General features: G+C 42.8%; 1 protein-coding gene across 1 annotated transcript; it reads right to left on the bottom strand.

Annotated features, from left to right (window-relative positions):
- Positions 1-10,887: 10,887 nt before the first annotated feature.
- LOC139753051 (uncharacterized) lies at positions 10,888-13,799 on the bottom strand. The gene is made up of 2 exons (XM_071669151.1): positions 13,510-13,799; positions 10,888-12,449 (listed from the first exon to the last, which is right to left on the bottom strand). Exons 1-2 carry the CDS (start codon positions 13,589-13,591, stop codon positions 11,563-11,565), a joined length of 969 nt encoding a protein of 322 aa, XP_071525252.1. The 5' UTR covers positions 13,592-13,799; the 3' UTR covers positions 10,888-11,562.
- Positions 13,800-15,174: the final 1,375 nt, after the last annotated feature.

Genomic DNA, 15,174 nt, shown 5'->3' with positions numbered 1-15,174 from the left:
GTGAGGTGTTGACCGACGCGATCGTCTGTAGAACACACACACACACAATACGTTGTTCTCAGATCAGCTCAGCGGGGTTCATTTTCCCTCAGTAGCCATTCAGGAGGTGTCCCGTGAGCATATGGCATCGGGACTCATTATAAATACAGACGAAGAAAGACACGAGTGGAGGTTCGTCTCTGTGTGTCTGAGAGGGACCCCCTCTGTGTATGGTATGTCAGAATGGTGTATACAGTATCATGACTCCCTTAGTGATGTTTTCAAGACTACTGAATGACGTTGCCACAGGTTTATACGATCAGGAGAAGTGATAATCATTCGTGTGCTATATGGGGAGAGTTGTTGTCCAGACAAATATAAGAACAGTTCCTATGCCTACAATTGTGAACGTCATAAACAATGTATCAACAGATGCATAACTAAACAAGTGAACAGCTCGGTGTCTTGTTAGTTGTGTTATGTGGTATGTCAACTACTTTATTACTGTAATTGCTCATCACTTAATGTTCAGCTAAGTGTATGATATTCCTGTATATCTTTCACCCTAACACTCCCTCGATGGAAATCATTCCTGTGCTTATCCAAAGTGTGGAAATATCCAGCTCACCTCGAGCATTAGTTCTCTAAACTTAACTAACGAGTAGCGGTCATGACATCCCAGTTTTGTATTATATCTGTGACACTCTCAACTGTGTAATGAATGGACACTTAGGCCCGATAAATCGTTACATATCTATTCATTTACACACACACACACACACACACACACACACACACACACACACACACACACACACACACACATGCATACCTCAGCCTAAGCAAGGTACTCAATTATCGACAAGCCATGATAGGAGGATGAACAGATGGGTTGGTTGCGAGCCAATTGCCGAGCTCAGAATTCGAACCCGAGCGAGCGCCCTTGTGTAAAATCACGATCAGAAACGCTAACCACTACACCACCATGTGTGTGTGTGTGTGTGTGTGTGTGTGTGTCTGTCTGTCTGTCTGTCTGTCTGTCTTTGTGTGTAGCATTTGAAATATATTTTTCCTATGTCATCAAACACAAAAATACAATTTGCACATAAAATCCAACACAAAATATATTTCGTGATCAGTCAGTATACATCGTTAATGTGGGTCGAGTTTGATTGAGAATGACTTTAGAACATCACCTTGCATATGACATTTCCAGTTTAAAAATGGAAAGAAAGACATGCCAGCTGATAATGCCTATGTTTTAGTCGTGGGTGAAGATCACGGAACATGCCTGGAGTTCACGGTTCGCGCCTGGGTCGAAGCAGTCTCGAACCCTCTGCTTGGCGAGACAGAGGTGTGTGCTCGGTATAGCTCCATGACCAGCCGTGTGTCTCAGACTTCTTTGTTCTCCCCTGGACTTGTTAGCTTAGCCCACCACCGAAGGCACGGAGTGGCCTTTACTAGACCCTCGTAGTCTGAGCTGGTGAATGTTCTATTGTAGTTTAAACGGAAATTATCAAAGTCGATATCGTACTTCTACGTTCCTCATACTGCTTGAGTTACGTTCCTCATACTGCTTAAATTATGTTCCTCATACTGCTTAAGTTAGGTTCCTCATACTGCTCAAGTTGCGTTCCTCATACTGCTTAAGTTGCATTCCTCATACTGCTTAAGTTACGTTCCTCATACTGCTTAAGCTACGTTCCTCATACTGCTTAAGTTACGTCCCTCATACTGCTTAAGTTGCTTTCCTCATACTGCTTAAGTTACGTTCCTCGTACTGCTTAAGCTACGTTCCTCATACTGCTTAAGTTACGTCCCTCATGCTGCTTAAGTTGCTTTCCTCATACTGCTTAAGTTACGTCCCTCATACTGCTTAAGTTACGTTCCTCGTACTGCTTAAGTTACGTTCCTCATACTGCTTAAGTTACGTTCCTCATACTGCTTAAGTTACGTTCCTCATACTGCTTAAGTTACGTTCCTCATACTGCTTAAGTTACGTTCCTCATACTGCTTAAGTTACGTTCCTCGTACTGCTTAAGCTACGTTCCTCATACTGCTTAAGTTACGTCCCTCATACTGCTTAAGTTGCTTTCCTCATACTGCTTAAGCTGCGTTCCTCATACTGCTTAAGTTGCGTTCCTCATACTGCTTAAGCTGCGTTCCTCATACTGCTTAAGTTGCGTTCCTCATACTGCTTAAGCTGCGTTCCTCATACTGCTTAAGTTGCGTTCCTCATACTGCTTAAGCTGCGTTCCTCATACTGCTTAAGTTACGTTCCTCATACTGCTTAAGTTGCGTTCCTCATACTGCTTAAGCTGCGTTCCTCATACTGCTTAAGTTGCGTTCCTCATACAGCATAAGTTCCCACCTGATGTGTCTCCCTCCTGTTGTAAGTATAAGTGATGAATGAGTGTGAGAGCTTCACGGAGTTACAGCGCTGCCCACAACACTGTGAGATTAAACTTAGTGTGATAGTAAGAGCAACATGTCACATACATATGGAAACTAAAAGCGAGCGATGGGTCAGAATTGTCTTCATCCTGGTCTGTGTGTGTGTGTGTGTGTGTGTGTGTGTGTGTGTGTGTGTGTGTGTGTGTAGGTAGATAGCTTGAGAATTAAGCTTTTGATTTAAGCATTTTCAAATTTCTATTTTCTTACTTCCGGTTCATGAAAATGAGTTGTGACTATGATTCTTCTATATTCTATACATCTGCATTTTGACTAATGATGTTGTGCGCGTATGTACGTGCTTATGTGTGTTTTTAGAAAAAAGTTGGCCATTGACCTGGATTGGTCACAGGTCAATGGTATTAATGGCAAGATTGCCTTATTAGTGAAGATGAGATTGTGGTAAAGATCATAGTGAACACTGAGTGATTCAAGGTTGGGTCAAGGCCGGTCGCAGGTTGACCTTGACCCTAGATCACTAAAGATAACAATATTGTGAAGACGAGGGCTCACTGCGACAAAGGATAAGTCACATAAAACTTAAAGTTAGGTTAAACCTGGCTCTGTAAAAATCAAGGTATTGTGATGAGCTAATGTATGATGAACACAAAATCATCCAAGCTAAATTCAGTTAGCCATAAGCTGGCCTTGACCCCTGGCTTAGTGTAGCGAGGGTGTAGTGAAGATGATGAGGGTATAGTGGAGATGTCAGTTAGGTGAGAAGCTACTGAAGCGCATATCGATGAATGATAAAAAAGAAAAAAATAAATGATTGAATACTTTTCTTGCTTAAGTGCATATCGATAAATGATAAAAAAAAATAAATGATTGAATACTTTTCTTGCTTAAGTGCATATCGATGAATGATAAAAAAAAAAGTAATACATGATTGAATATTTTTCTTGCAGAAGTTTGGCAAGGACGGGAGAGACACTCCCACAAACCCGACCCTTCCCCCACACCGCCGGCCCGCTCCTACCCAGCGACTGTGGAAGGGACGGAGGATCCCTGGCCAGTGTCCCAGCAGGAGAGAGACTGACTGACTGACTGGCCCGCTGGCTGGTGAGGGGTGATGCAGCCGTGGTGGGAGGTGGTGGGCCTTCCACGACCCCAACAGGTCTTTACTGGCCTGGACAGGGATGACGTTGGCGACGGCTATGGGTATCCTAAGTACGTGGAGAGAGAGAGAGAGAGAGAGAGAGAGAGAGAGAGAGAGAGAGAGAGAGAGAGAGAGAGAGAGAGAGAGAGAGAGAGAGAGGTGTAATACACTGAATTCCATTATCACCTACACCATCATCACCTCACATTCCCCTCAACACAGTTTTACATATCATTTCATAAGAATCTGTCAGCTCCCATGACATTCGACCCATCCTCCTAAGGCATTGCTCTTCCCTCCATCACATTATAGTTCATATGTCCCATTCCTATACCTAATCATTTAATCCAATTCATTAGAAGTAATCAATTATAACTTCATCTTCACCTCACCTCCTCCACTTAACTGTTCCTCCTCTTTCTTCCAGCCATTCGGTGGCTAAGTTTGACGTGTACTCGTTACTGGCGCTGGCCTCCTTCGTGTGCGTGTTCACCTACCTCATCTGGTGGTGCATCAACAACCCCATGAAGTGCTCGAAAAGAAGGAGGAGGCGACGCCGCCTCGGCGTCCAGGACCCTCTCCTGGACGCCACATTGGCCGTCCTCAGCGTCCTAGAGGCAGAGAAGATCACCTGGATAGGCTGAGTATGATCTCCGGGGCTTTACACTCAGACAACTCAAGAACTTATACAGATGTAGCGATCAGTGGATATATATATATATATATATATATATATATATATATATATATATATATATATATATATATATATATATATATATATATATATATATATATTTATATATTCCTATGAGTCCATGGGGAAAATGAAACACGATGTTCCCAAGTGCACTCTGGTGTAATAATCACACGTCAGGGGAGACACAGGAGAGAAATATAACAATCAGTTGATATACAACGAAGAGACGTAGCTAGAACGCCATTTATATATATATATATATATATATATATATATATATATATATATATATATATATATATAAAGGTGGAAGGTATTAAGAATATATGGTGTGGGAGGAAAGTTGTTAGAAGCAGTGAAAAGTTTTTATCGAGGATGTAAGGCATGTGTACGTGTAGGAAGAGAGGAAAGTGATTGGTTCTCAGTGAATGTAGGTTTGCGGCAGGGGTGTGTGATGTCTCCATGGTTGTTTAATTTGTTTATGGATGGGGTTGTTATCGAGGTAAATGCAAGAGTTTTGGAAAGAGGGGCAAGTATGAAGTCTGTTGGGGATGAGAGAGCTTGGGAAGTGAGTCAGTTGTTGTTCGCTGATGATACAGCGCTGGTGGCTGATTCATGTGAGAAACTGCAGAAGCTGGTGACTGAGTTTGGAAAAGTGTGTGGAAGAAGAAAGTTAAGAGTAAATGTGAATAAGAGCAAGGTTATTAGGTACAGTAGGGTTGAGGGTCAAGTCAATTGGGAGGTGAGTTTGAATGGAGAAAAACTGGAGGAAGTGAAGTGTTTTAGATATCTGGGAGTGGATCTGGCAGCGGATGGAACCATGGAAGCGGAAGTGGATCATAGGGTGGGGGAGGGGGCGAAAATTCTGGGGGCCTTGAAGAATGTGTGGAAGTCGAGAACATTATCTCGGAAAGCAAAAATGGATATGTTTGAAGGAATAGTGGTTCCAACAATGTTGTATGGTTGCGAGGCGTGGGCTATGGATAGAGTTGTGCGCAGGAGGATGGATGTGCTGGAAATGAGATGTTTGAGGACAATGTGTGGTGTGAGGTGGTTTGATCGAGTGAGTAACGTAAGGGTAAGAGAGATGTGTGGAAATAAAAAGAGCGTGGTTGAGAGTGCAGAAGAGGGTGTTTTGAAGTGGTTTGGGCACATGGAGAGGATGAGTGAGGAAAGATTGACCAAGAGGATATATGTGTCGGAGGTGGAGGGAACAAGGAGAAGAGGGAGACCAAATTGGAGGTGGAAAGATGGAGTGAAAAAGATTTTGTGTGATCGGGGCCTGAACATGCAGGAGGGTGAAAGGAGGGCAAGGAATAGAGTGAATTGGAGCGATGTGGTATACCGGGGTTGACGTGCTGTCAGTGGATTGAAGCAGGGCATGTGAAGCGTCTGGGGTAAACCATGGAAAGCTGTGTAGGTATGTATATTTGCGTGTGTGGACGTATGTATATTCATGTGTATGGGGGGGGGGGGTTGGGCCATTTCTTTCGTCTGTTTCCTTGCGCTACCTCGCAAACGCGGGAGACAGCGACAAAGTATAAAAAAAAAAATATATATATATAAAGCTATTGTTAGCTGATACATCATTCTGATTTCCAGTTTCCAGCATCATGAATCTGGAGTCTAACATTCACCTTCAACTTTTCCAGGATGTTTATGTTGGCAGTCTGTTAAACCATGTAAATAAAACACGTCACACTTTAACTATGATCCAATTTCTACGACAAAAAAAGAAGAAAAATCTAGAAATTCGACCATATAATAACACTGATATCAACTTAAGCATTATGAATATATTGACGTTAACTTCAGCCTAGCATTTTCTTGACCCGAGGCCTTGGTGTACTCTTGTAAGGTGGGCTTACTGTACAGCAGCCTCTGATTATCAACCCAACGCTAAACGTTTGTACCATTATCTGTTTACGTGGTAACACAGTAGAGCCAATATGTTGCTAGAAATTATGTATAGATAAAATTCATAAATGCTTTGGAAAACTTATTTTGAGAATTTTGAATAAAATGTATCTTGTATATTTGTATAACACGTATCTTGTATTTTTTTTTATAACACGTATCTTTTGTTTTCACGAAATGTATCTTGTATTTTGTTGGAAATGTAATTTGTACTTCGGTATGAAGTATACCATGTGTTTTTGTATGATGTCATCTCGTATGTTTACGATCTATACTTTGGAATTTTATATGATGTGTATTTTGCATTTTACTATGAAGTACATTTTTCATTTTTGTAAGGAATTTTTCTTGAATTTTAATCTTGAATATTCCTTCAATCTTATTTTTTTTTTTTTTCATGAAACTTACATCACAGTATCGTGTTGGCCTAGAATTTGAAACAAATATTGTAGATATATGCAATAAATGATGTCGTTTTCTATCTACTGAATGTGATTAACGAATTAATTCATTAAATGATTATATCTCGAAAGACGATCACTTCTAATTTATATGTAATCACGCCAATTACATTATACACGAAAATATCAAAATCATACCAAATTAAATTAAAAGAATGCTCTTGGAGGAGTTGAATTAGATCTATTCAATGAATATTCTTTGTACGAATATATTCCTACAAAGTATAACAAATTTCGTCGTATATTCTACAGTTTTCTTATAGGTCCATTGCTCTTGTGATTTACTGATACAGGACTCGGTCATATGGCTTTCGAGAACTATCAATTAAGTGCCGGCGAACCAACTATTCTAACCTAACTTAATCTAAATCAACTTAGCTTATATCTATATAACTCAGTGTAACCTGAATCAACCTAATGTAACCTAACCTAACCTGCATCAACCTAATCGTGCCTAACCTAACTTATTTACCCAACAAAATAAGTATATATATAGCCAGTCAAATCAGCAGTAAGAAATTGATTTAGAAGCAATATGTCTGAAATGTTTATTAGTTCGCTGGCACTAACTCAATGTGAACCTGCCTTTGTAAAGGTAAATTAACAATATATGAAAGTGGATATTTCGATGATTGAAGAAACAAAATGTTTATTTAGTGATTTGAGGGCAAGATGTTAATATTCTTTTCCGTACTTGAAGCCATAGGCCACATAGGTTATTTCATCCAGACACTGTGACAGACGGAGGTACAAGCTGGTGGAGGAGGTGGAGGGTTACAAGACATTCCTACAGAAACAGGAAACTCCAACAGGCATGAGTGAATTGATCATGTCTCCTGCTTCACCATCACTCACCATCATATTCACTACGGAGGGAATCACCACTAAACCTCACCTTCACCACTTCCTCGACCAACTCATTTTCATTCATAACCTCGACGCCACAGGCCTCCGGGCTGACCTGATGTGGTCAGGTCATAAGTTGATTCAATGTAGTTATGAATTTATTTGACACAGTTATTCAGATTTATCAAAGGCCTTCATATTCTCGATTTAAGAAGCTATGTAAGGCAACAGTTTAACTGATTTCACTCGTAGTAATGGATACAAACTGGAAGCAAATATTTTACTTATAAAAAAAATGTAATTATTGTTTTCTTATTGTGTAAGTGTTGTGGATGAATTGAATATAAAACGAGTTATGAGTCGGTAAATGTGGTCAAGTTTTAAAAGTTTCATGATGGCAGAGTTCAAGTTCAAGAAACTGAGGACCAACAAATGTAGAACTCCATACCCGGACGGTACAAATGGCTAATAACAAATAGGTATTTTACAAACAGCCAGCGAACGCCGGGGCTGGCTATCACCGCTGTGGTGGACCAATATTTGTAGCTCTCCGACCGGTCGGTCGGTGAGGCTGATGTTTGAGTAACTGGTGCGCCTGAGGCTGTGGTGGCTTTTCCTCCATCATCAGCAATTGGTGGAGAGACGGCAGATGGGACACTGCTGGCTTAACGAGGTCGTCATTGCACGGTCATAGCAACTGCTCACGAAATTCATCATACATTACTGTGGTGAGGTGTGTTGTGAAGAGGAGTGTTGGGGGGTTTTGTGAAGTTAATTTGTTGATCAACCAGTACAACAACTGAGAATCCATGTTATGATTCAGATGTTTGAGGTCAGTTGTGGTCGTTCCGTGGACCACTGGCTGGCGCGAATGACAGTGTGAGCTCATAAATGACAGTAGGTTAGTGATTGTCAATTGGCCAGTAATTGTCCTGCATACCATATGCCGAAGGGCGATATTGCCAGATTTATTTCTTAAGTATTTGGCAATATTTTACAGGACTGGCAGCTGTTATGTCTGCAAAATTTCAAGGGCATTTGTAGAAAATTGGTTTAGAAAACATTTATCTTTTGTTCACAGATACAAGGGAACTAGTGTACAATGACAAAACTGAATACGTATACGTGAATAAGTAAATAAGAATATATATATATATATATATATATATATATATATATATATATATAGGTCGTTCAGCCTTGCCCATTTCCGTGGTGATCAGGCCGGAAGTTTGACCCATATTCATTCAAGGGAAGAATACATTAAGCAGCTTAAACCTTCTGGAGGCCAAAACGACTCACTCTGAAACCGTTGACCAACACTGTACCTATACTATAACGAGACAAGATTATCAGAACTGTTTTCCGAATGCTTTTGCCATAATCAAAAATTTGTTGAGATCATTTTTCGAAGCAGTTTCGAGACAGAAGATGAAGCGTCTCGCGTCAGAAATGGATAACAAGATACAAACTTTTGTCTGTGTAGACTTGTTATGCAACGCCAGGTAGTAGTGATCCCTGATCACTCAGTATATGTGATTAGTGTGCACCAAAGGAGCATTTAATTTGGTGTTATTACACAATTATGATACAGTATGATACAGACTGAGGCGACATTACTTTGAAAACTTCCTCGGTTTCCCGCCAGTTACTCCCTCGGTGTAGGTTGGTCTGGATGCGCAACAGACATTCACCAGTCGTATCTTCGACTGTCTGTGAAACAGTTGCAAGACAGTCGAGAAGCAGACTCACTCAACATACATTGGGCAGCTTGACTGTCGACCCCCAGGCTGTGTCTACTCATATAAGCCTAAAACCTCACCTCAGGGAATGTATATATAATTACAAGTGATTCTTGCCGGACTGTCAGCTTTTATTACGTCATTGTGGCAACTTAATCGACATTTAAGATGTTTCTCAGCAACTTAATCGACATTTAAGATGTTTCTCAGCAACTTGACATTTAAGATGTCTCTCAGTCAAGACCTGACGCCGCTGCTGGGTAGTGTGGTTCCCCAAGTGTGTATCATCACGCCATAAGGGACTGTGTGTGTGTGTGTGTGTGTGTGTCGGTGGTGAGTGAGTGAGGTCCCTGAGCGTGTCTACGGTTGAGGGACTTATTCCGTCTGTGACGGGTGGGTGTGACGAATTGTTATGGTCATCGAGAGACAGTGTGGCTCTGTGTAACGAGTTCTTTCCTTCATCGTGATGTAGCGGGAGTGTAAGATGACACTGGTACCAAGTGTATGAGGTTCCCTCTCTACATCCACGAACGGCTGCTTTCTTAGACATTACTTCTGACGTGTAAAGACAGTGTCATCTTTACTGGCCTACTTTATTCTAGAACAGAATATCTCTAGTCTTTTAAGTGTTTTCAGTGCTTGTGTCTTGGGTCAGCGCTATGGGTATGAGTGTGTTTGTGTGTGTGTGTGTGTGTGTGTGTGTTTGTGTGTGTGTGTGTGTGTGTTTAAGGTCAATTAGGGTAGTTAAGACCAGAGTGAGTTACGCTACGGTAGGTCAGAAAGGTTGAGTCAAGTCGTTCAAAGGACCAGGTAAGATAGTTTCTTGTTCGTTCAGTCACGTTAAACTCCCAGCTGGTAACGATTCCTCCCTAACTTGACTTGTTTTCCTGCAGGAGGAGAAATGTGTAACCTGACGGCGTCGCTGCTGGAGGACACGGGTAATAGCGGGGACTGCTGGGGCTGGTGGGTGGCGGCCAACTCGGCGGTAACTACAGGAAGCACAACAGCGGAGGGTAAGAACAGTCTGGTGGAACTCAATGGTGTTCAACACTTCATAAATCTTCGTTGGTGTTTGACCGTTACTTGAACACCCTCGACGCCACCAGTGCTTTTATATAGACCCACTGAACGAAATCGACTCAAACATTACGGCAACCCAGACTTCCTTATACAACATTAGTCATCGTAGTCAGATGCGTAATTGACATAGTTGTTATAATTCCGAGGAATTTAGGGCAAATTAGGGGCATACAGCATTTTGTTCCAAACGAGTAGTCAAAATTTTCAGTTGTGTCTGAAGTCTTTTGAACAAGAGGGAGAAAAAAAAAAGAAGTTCAGATTCAAACACGTTCCGATCCAGTGAGCTGGTCACAGTGTATGGCCGTCAGCTGACCATGCAGGAGGAGGAGACCACCCCCAGAGGCCCCAGAGACCCTAGGGACCCCAGAGAATTCCTACTCTGCGGCATGAGTTACATCTTCGTGGCAGTAATGAAACAAGTCTTTTGTTTGTTGGAATTTATTAACTTCCTCAATCAGGTCAAAGGTCGTAAAGGATTACAAAGTTACACAGTATGTTCAGCAGTTGATCAGATTAGAATGTTAATGTATGTCATTTTTGTAATGTAATGTATGTAATGTATGTAATGTAATGTATGTAATGTAAAGTATGTAATGTAATGTAATGTATGTAATATATATATATATATATATATATATATATATATATATATATATATATATATATATACACACACACACACACACAAACTTGATTGCCATTTCTCGTGATAGCGAGGTAGCGCCAAAACAGACGAATAAAGGCCGCATCCACTCACATCTTTTCTTTATTAGCTTTCATGTGTAATGCACCGAAACCACATCTCTCTATCCACAGTCAGGCCCCACAGACCTTCCCATGGTTCACCCTGGACGCTTCACATGCCCCATGCTCAGTTTGGTGACAACACGTCGCCACCAGTATACCACATCGTTCAAATTTACTCTATCCCGTGCACGCCTTTCACACTCCTGCATGTTCAGGCCCCGATCGCTCAAAATCTTTTACACTCCATCCTTTCATCTAAAATTTAGTGTGTGTGTGTGTGTGTGTGTGTGTAAACTTTCTTACAAGGTATGGCACCTGCGGTAAGCAAGGACAACACATATCATGTGCCTCTGGAATCTGATATTTACAGTAAACACATATAGAAGAAATAACAAAAAAAAAAAGAAGACGCGTGAAGAAAACATATCAAGAACATTTCTAAGATTAAATCTGTGAGTATTCTTGCGACGCACAGTCACATGGCTCTGTCTCAAACCACTATTTTTGGCATCAGGATTCGTGGTATAGGATGAAGAGGAGCTAGACAAGCAGGTGTAGCAGGTAGATCAGCAGGGCACCGACCACCAGGGCACCCAGCAGGTTGAACCCAACCAGCGAGTCCCCATACCCTATGCTCCGCGCCAGTCGCCGTTTTCTTCGATGATGAGGCAGGGGAGACGATGATGTTTTTACCTTAGAATAAGGTGGGACGTTCTTAGCTCCTCCGGGCTCACGGTCTGTTTCTATTGTATTTGAAGCAGTCTCGAAGTATTCATCTCCACGTTGGTCGTCTGCTTCGGGACGCCCTGCGGCGGAGTCGCTACTGTAGGGGTCGTCCTCCCCGTCCTCGAAGCAAGTACTGAGGATGTTGATCATCCTCGCTGCCGAGGAACTCCTCCCGAGGTCGACGAATCTGCCTACCAGCTCCCCGCTGTCCAGGAAACTGTGACCTGCTTCGATCAGCGTGGCGTCCGAGATGGCGTGACGGACCATCTGGGCGAGCCATTTGCCGCCGATGAACGGTACTGAGGAGAAGATGCAATCGAGAACTCGCTCTGCCTCAGCTGATGACGATGATGCTTCCTCGTCGTCGTCTTCGTCGTCGCCTTCGTCTTCTAGCCGCACCTCCTCGTCATTCGTAGCTTCCAGGTCGTCCTCTGGCGTCTTAGACTCGATCTCTCGGGTTACCTCCGCCTCTGGATTCTCCAGCAGGTGTTCAGAACCTGATGACATGCTGGGTTGGAATCCCTCTTCGTCACCAGTACCTCGCGGACTTCCTGACGCCCTGGAGCTGTCGGCTAGGGGGGCGGAGGAGCAGGGATGGTCGTGGGGGAGACAAGGAGGACCTGCAGAGGCTGGGGCGTCAGGTGGCGGCCAAGGAGACTCTCCCGTCGCTGGCTCCAGGCAAGTCAGCAGCAGCAGACACACTGAAGTGATAAAAAATGACCACCGTTAACATCATATATATATCTATATATGATCCATCTTGCATACGTGTTTGCTATTTCCCACGCAAGCAAGGTAGCGTTCAGAACAGTTGCACACAGAGGAAAAATTTTCGCTTGGCTCCTTCCTCTGTTTCTTTTTCTTTTTTTTTTTTTGGAAAGGAATACAGGAGGGGAGGATTTCCAGCCTCCCGCTCCCGCCCTTCATAGTCACCTTTAACGACACGCAGGAGGTGCGTAGGCAGTATTCTACTTCCTCTATCCTCATATATATATATATATATATATATATATATATATATATATATATATATATATATATATATATAGGCTAACGGCGGGTGTGCTCTCTGGAAGTGAGGGAAGGAGACCAAAGTGGAGATAGAGATATGCCGTGGATAGAAGCGTCGTGGTAGGGAGGGGGCGACGTGCTGTCGATGGAGTGAATCTGGGCATGTGGGGCGGTTGGGCAAAGCCATGGAGGAGGGGGGTGGGTGATCTGTGGGACCCAGTTGTGGATGAGGAGCTGTGGTCTCGGTACACTAAACATGACAGCTAGAGAATGAGTGTGAACGAATGCGGCCTTCGTCTGTTCCTGGCGCTGCCTCGCTAACGTGGAAAACGACGGACAAGTATAAAAGTATTGTATATATATATATATATATATATATATATATATATATATATATATATATATATATATATATATATATATATATATATATAATCATGGGACTCAAGACTAACGTCATACAAACATGCCCTTATTCATGGCAGTTCACGAAAGAAAATCATAACACTATCAGCACATCTGCAACCCTCACCTGGGACACACGCCAGCAACCAACACTCCCAACGCTGAACTCTGGCTGAGTGCAACGCGCTAGCGCACCAGAATACTATTGTGTCAATATTAGCATTAATATTAGATAATACACACACACACACACACACACACACACACGCACACATACGCACACGCACACACACACACACAGATTTCATTTACTAATATGCAAAACAATTGTACATAAACCCTTACCATAGCTCAGGGAAATGTAAATGAATGTCTTTGCGTTTGGGTAGGCTGGACGTGGCCGTGTCTTCGTGAGCACAGATTGCATTTTGGATGGTCATAAGTCACTAAACCACACAGCCACAACAAACGTACGTTGATCACTTGCTCTGGTCGCGTTGAAGTCTCCGAGGATAGCCACCACGGTCGTGGCCAACACGGACTGACCACGCGCGGTGACTAGGAACACGACTCTGGGGTGGGGCGTAGGCGAGCCGACCAGAACAGCCCAGGTCACGGCTCGTACCACCAACCTGCCTGCCTGTCTCTCTCTCACACACACTCACCGTTGCCACTACGTTCCTCTTAGTAAACAAGACTTTATAACGAAACCGTAAATTTCATTTTCCACGTTTGCAATTCGCTAATACATATAAAAATAGGTCATATAATTGGTCATAATCATTATATACATGACGGTATTTTATGAGAAATATGTTCAATTTAGAAAGAGCACTGGCGTGTGGCAAGACAGGAGGAGGAGGAGGAGGCCCCACTTCCCTCCCCCAGTCTGTGTTCTGCCTCGCCTCACAGATCTGCAGGCGCCGTCAGCTGACGCTGGATATGTTTGAACAGTTACGTCCCGGATAATGATGATGTGTTTAGAAACGATACTAAGATCAATGTGGCTCTTCAGTTGATAGATATCCTGGCATCAGTCTTACATACGAGACTGTACCACTTTGTCTCCCTACGCCATAGATTGTAGTCACACCAGTCAGTAAGTAGTCTTTGCACACCAGTCAGTAAGTAGTCTTTGCACACCAGTCAGTAAGTAGTCTTTTCACGACAGTCAGTAAGTAGTCTTTGCACACCAGTCAGTAAGTAGTCTTTGCACACCAGCCAGTAAGTAGTCTTTTCACACCAGCCAGTAAGTAGTCTTTGCACACCAGTCAGTAAGTAGTCTTTGCACATCAGTCAATAGTACTTCCTTCAAACCAGTCAGTTAGTAGTCTTTGCACACCAGTCAGTATGTAGGTCCTTTCCACCACGCCAGTCAACAGTTATTAAGTAGTCCTAACCAGTTAGTAAGCAGTCCTTCACACCACACCAGTCAGTAGGTAGTCCTTCACACCACACCAGTCAGTAGGCAGTTCCCACCACAACAGAAATAACCAGCTGCTTGAAGTGTGGCACAGGTGGGTCACCACAGGTCTTGGGGGTGACGGCATCTACCCACATCCTGGTGCTGGGCTGTGTTGTTGATGAGACACAACAGTTATGTTTACACGGGGAGTACACCTCCCTCTGTGTGCCTCCCGACCTACTGGTGTGTTTACAAGACATCATTTTTCGAGACTTCCTCCTCCGTGAGCGCTTCCTGTTGGACAGTTTAGGTATTCTGGGCTCGATAGGCGTTTCAGTGGAGTGTTTAAAGCGTTTCATTCTCGTCTTCATGTCAACTTGATTCTATTCTATGAATTATTTCAAGCGTTTCATTAAATACCAAGTATAGGCACGGTGTTTCTTCCAGATGTTTCAATCCTTTCACGGTTTTCAAGGACCAAGACGTCCCGCTTGGTTTAAGTGCTTTATTTGCATCACAAGTTCCAACTATTCCGTTCATTCCAAATCTACCATTCGTCTCAGTTCTCCAGCGAGAGATATAGAGAGACAGGAAGACATTAGAGT

Source organism: Panulirus ornatus, chromosome 2 (genome assembly GCF_036320965.1).
Source record: "Panulirus ornatus isolate Po-2019 chromosome 2, ASM3632096v1, whole genome shotgun sequence".
In the NCBI taxonomy this organism is placed as follows: Eukaryota; Metazoa; Arthropoda; class Malacostraca; order Decapoda; family Palinuridae; genus Panulirus; species Panulirus ornatus.
Note: the sequence above shows the minus strand (reverse complement) of the source record. Positions and strands in the feature narration are given on the sequence as shown.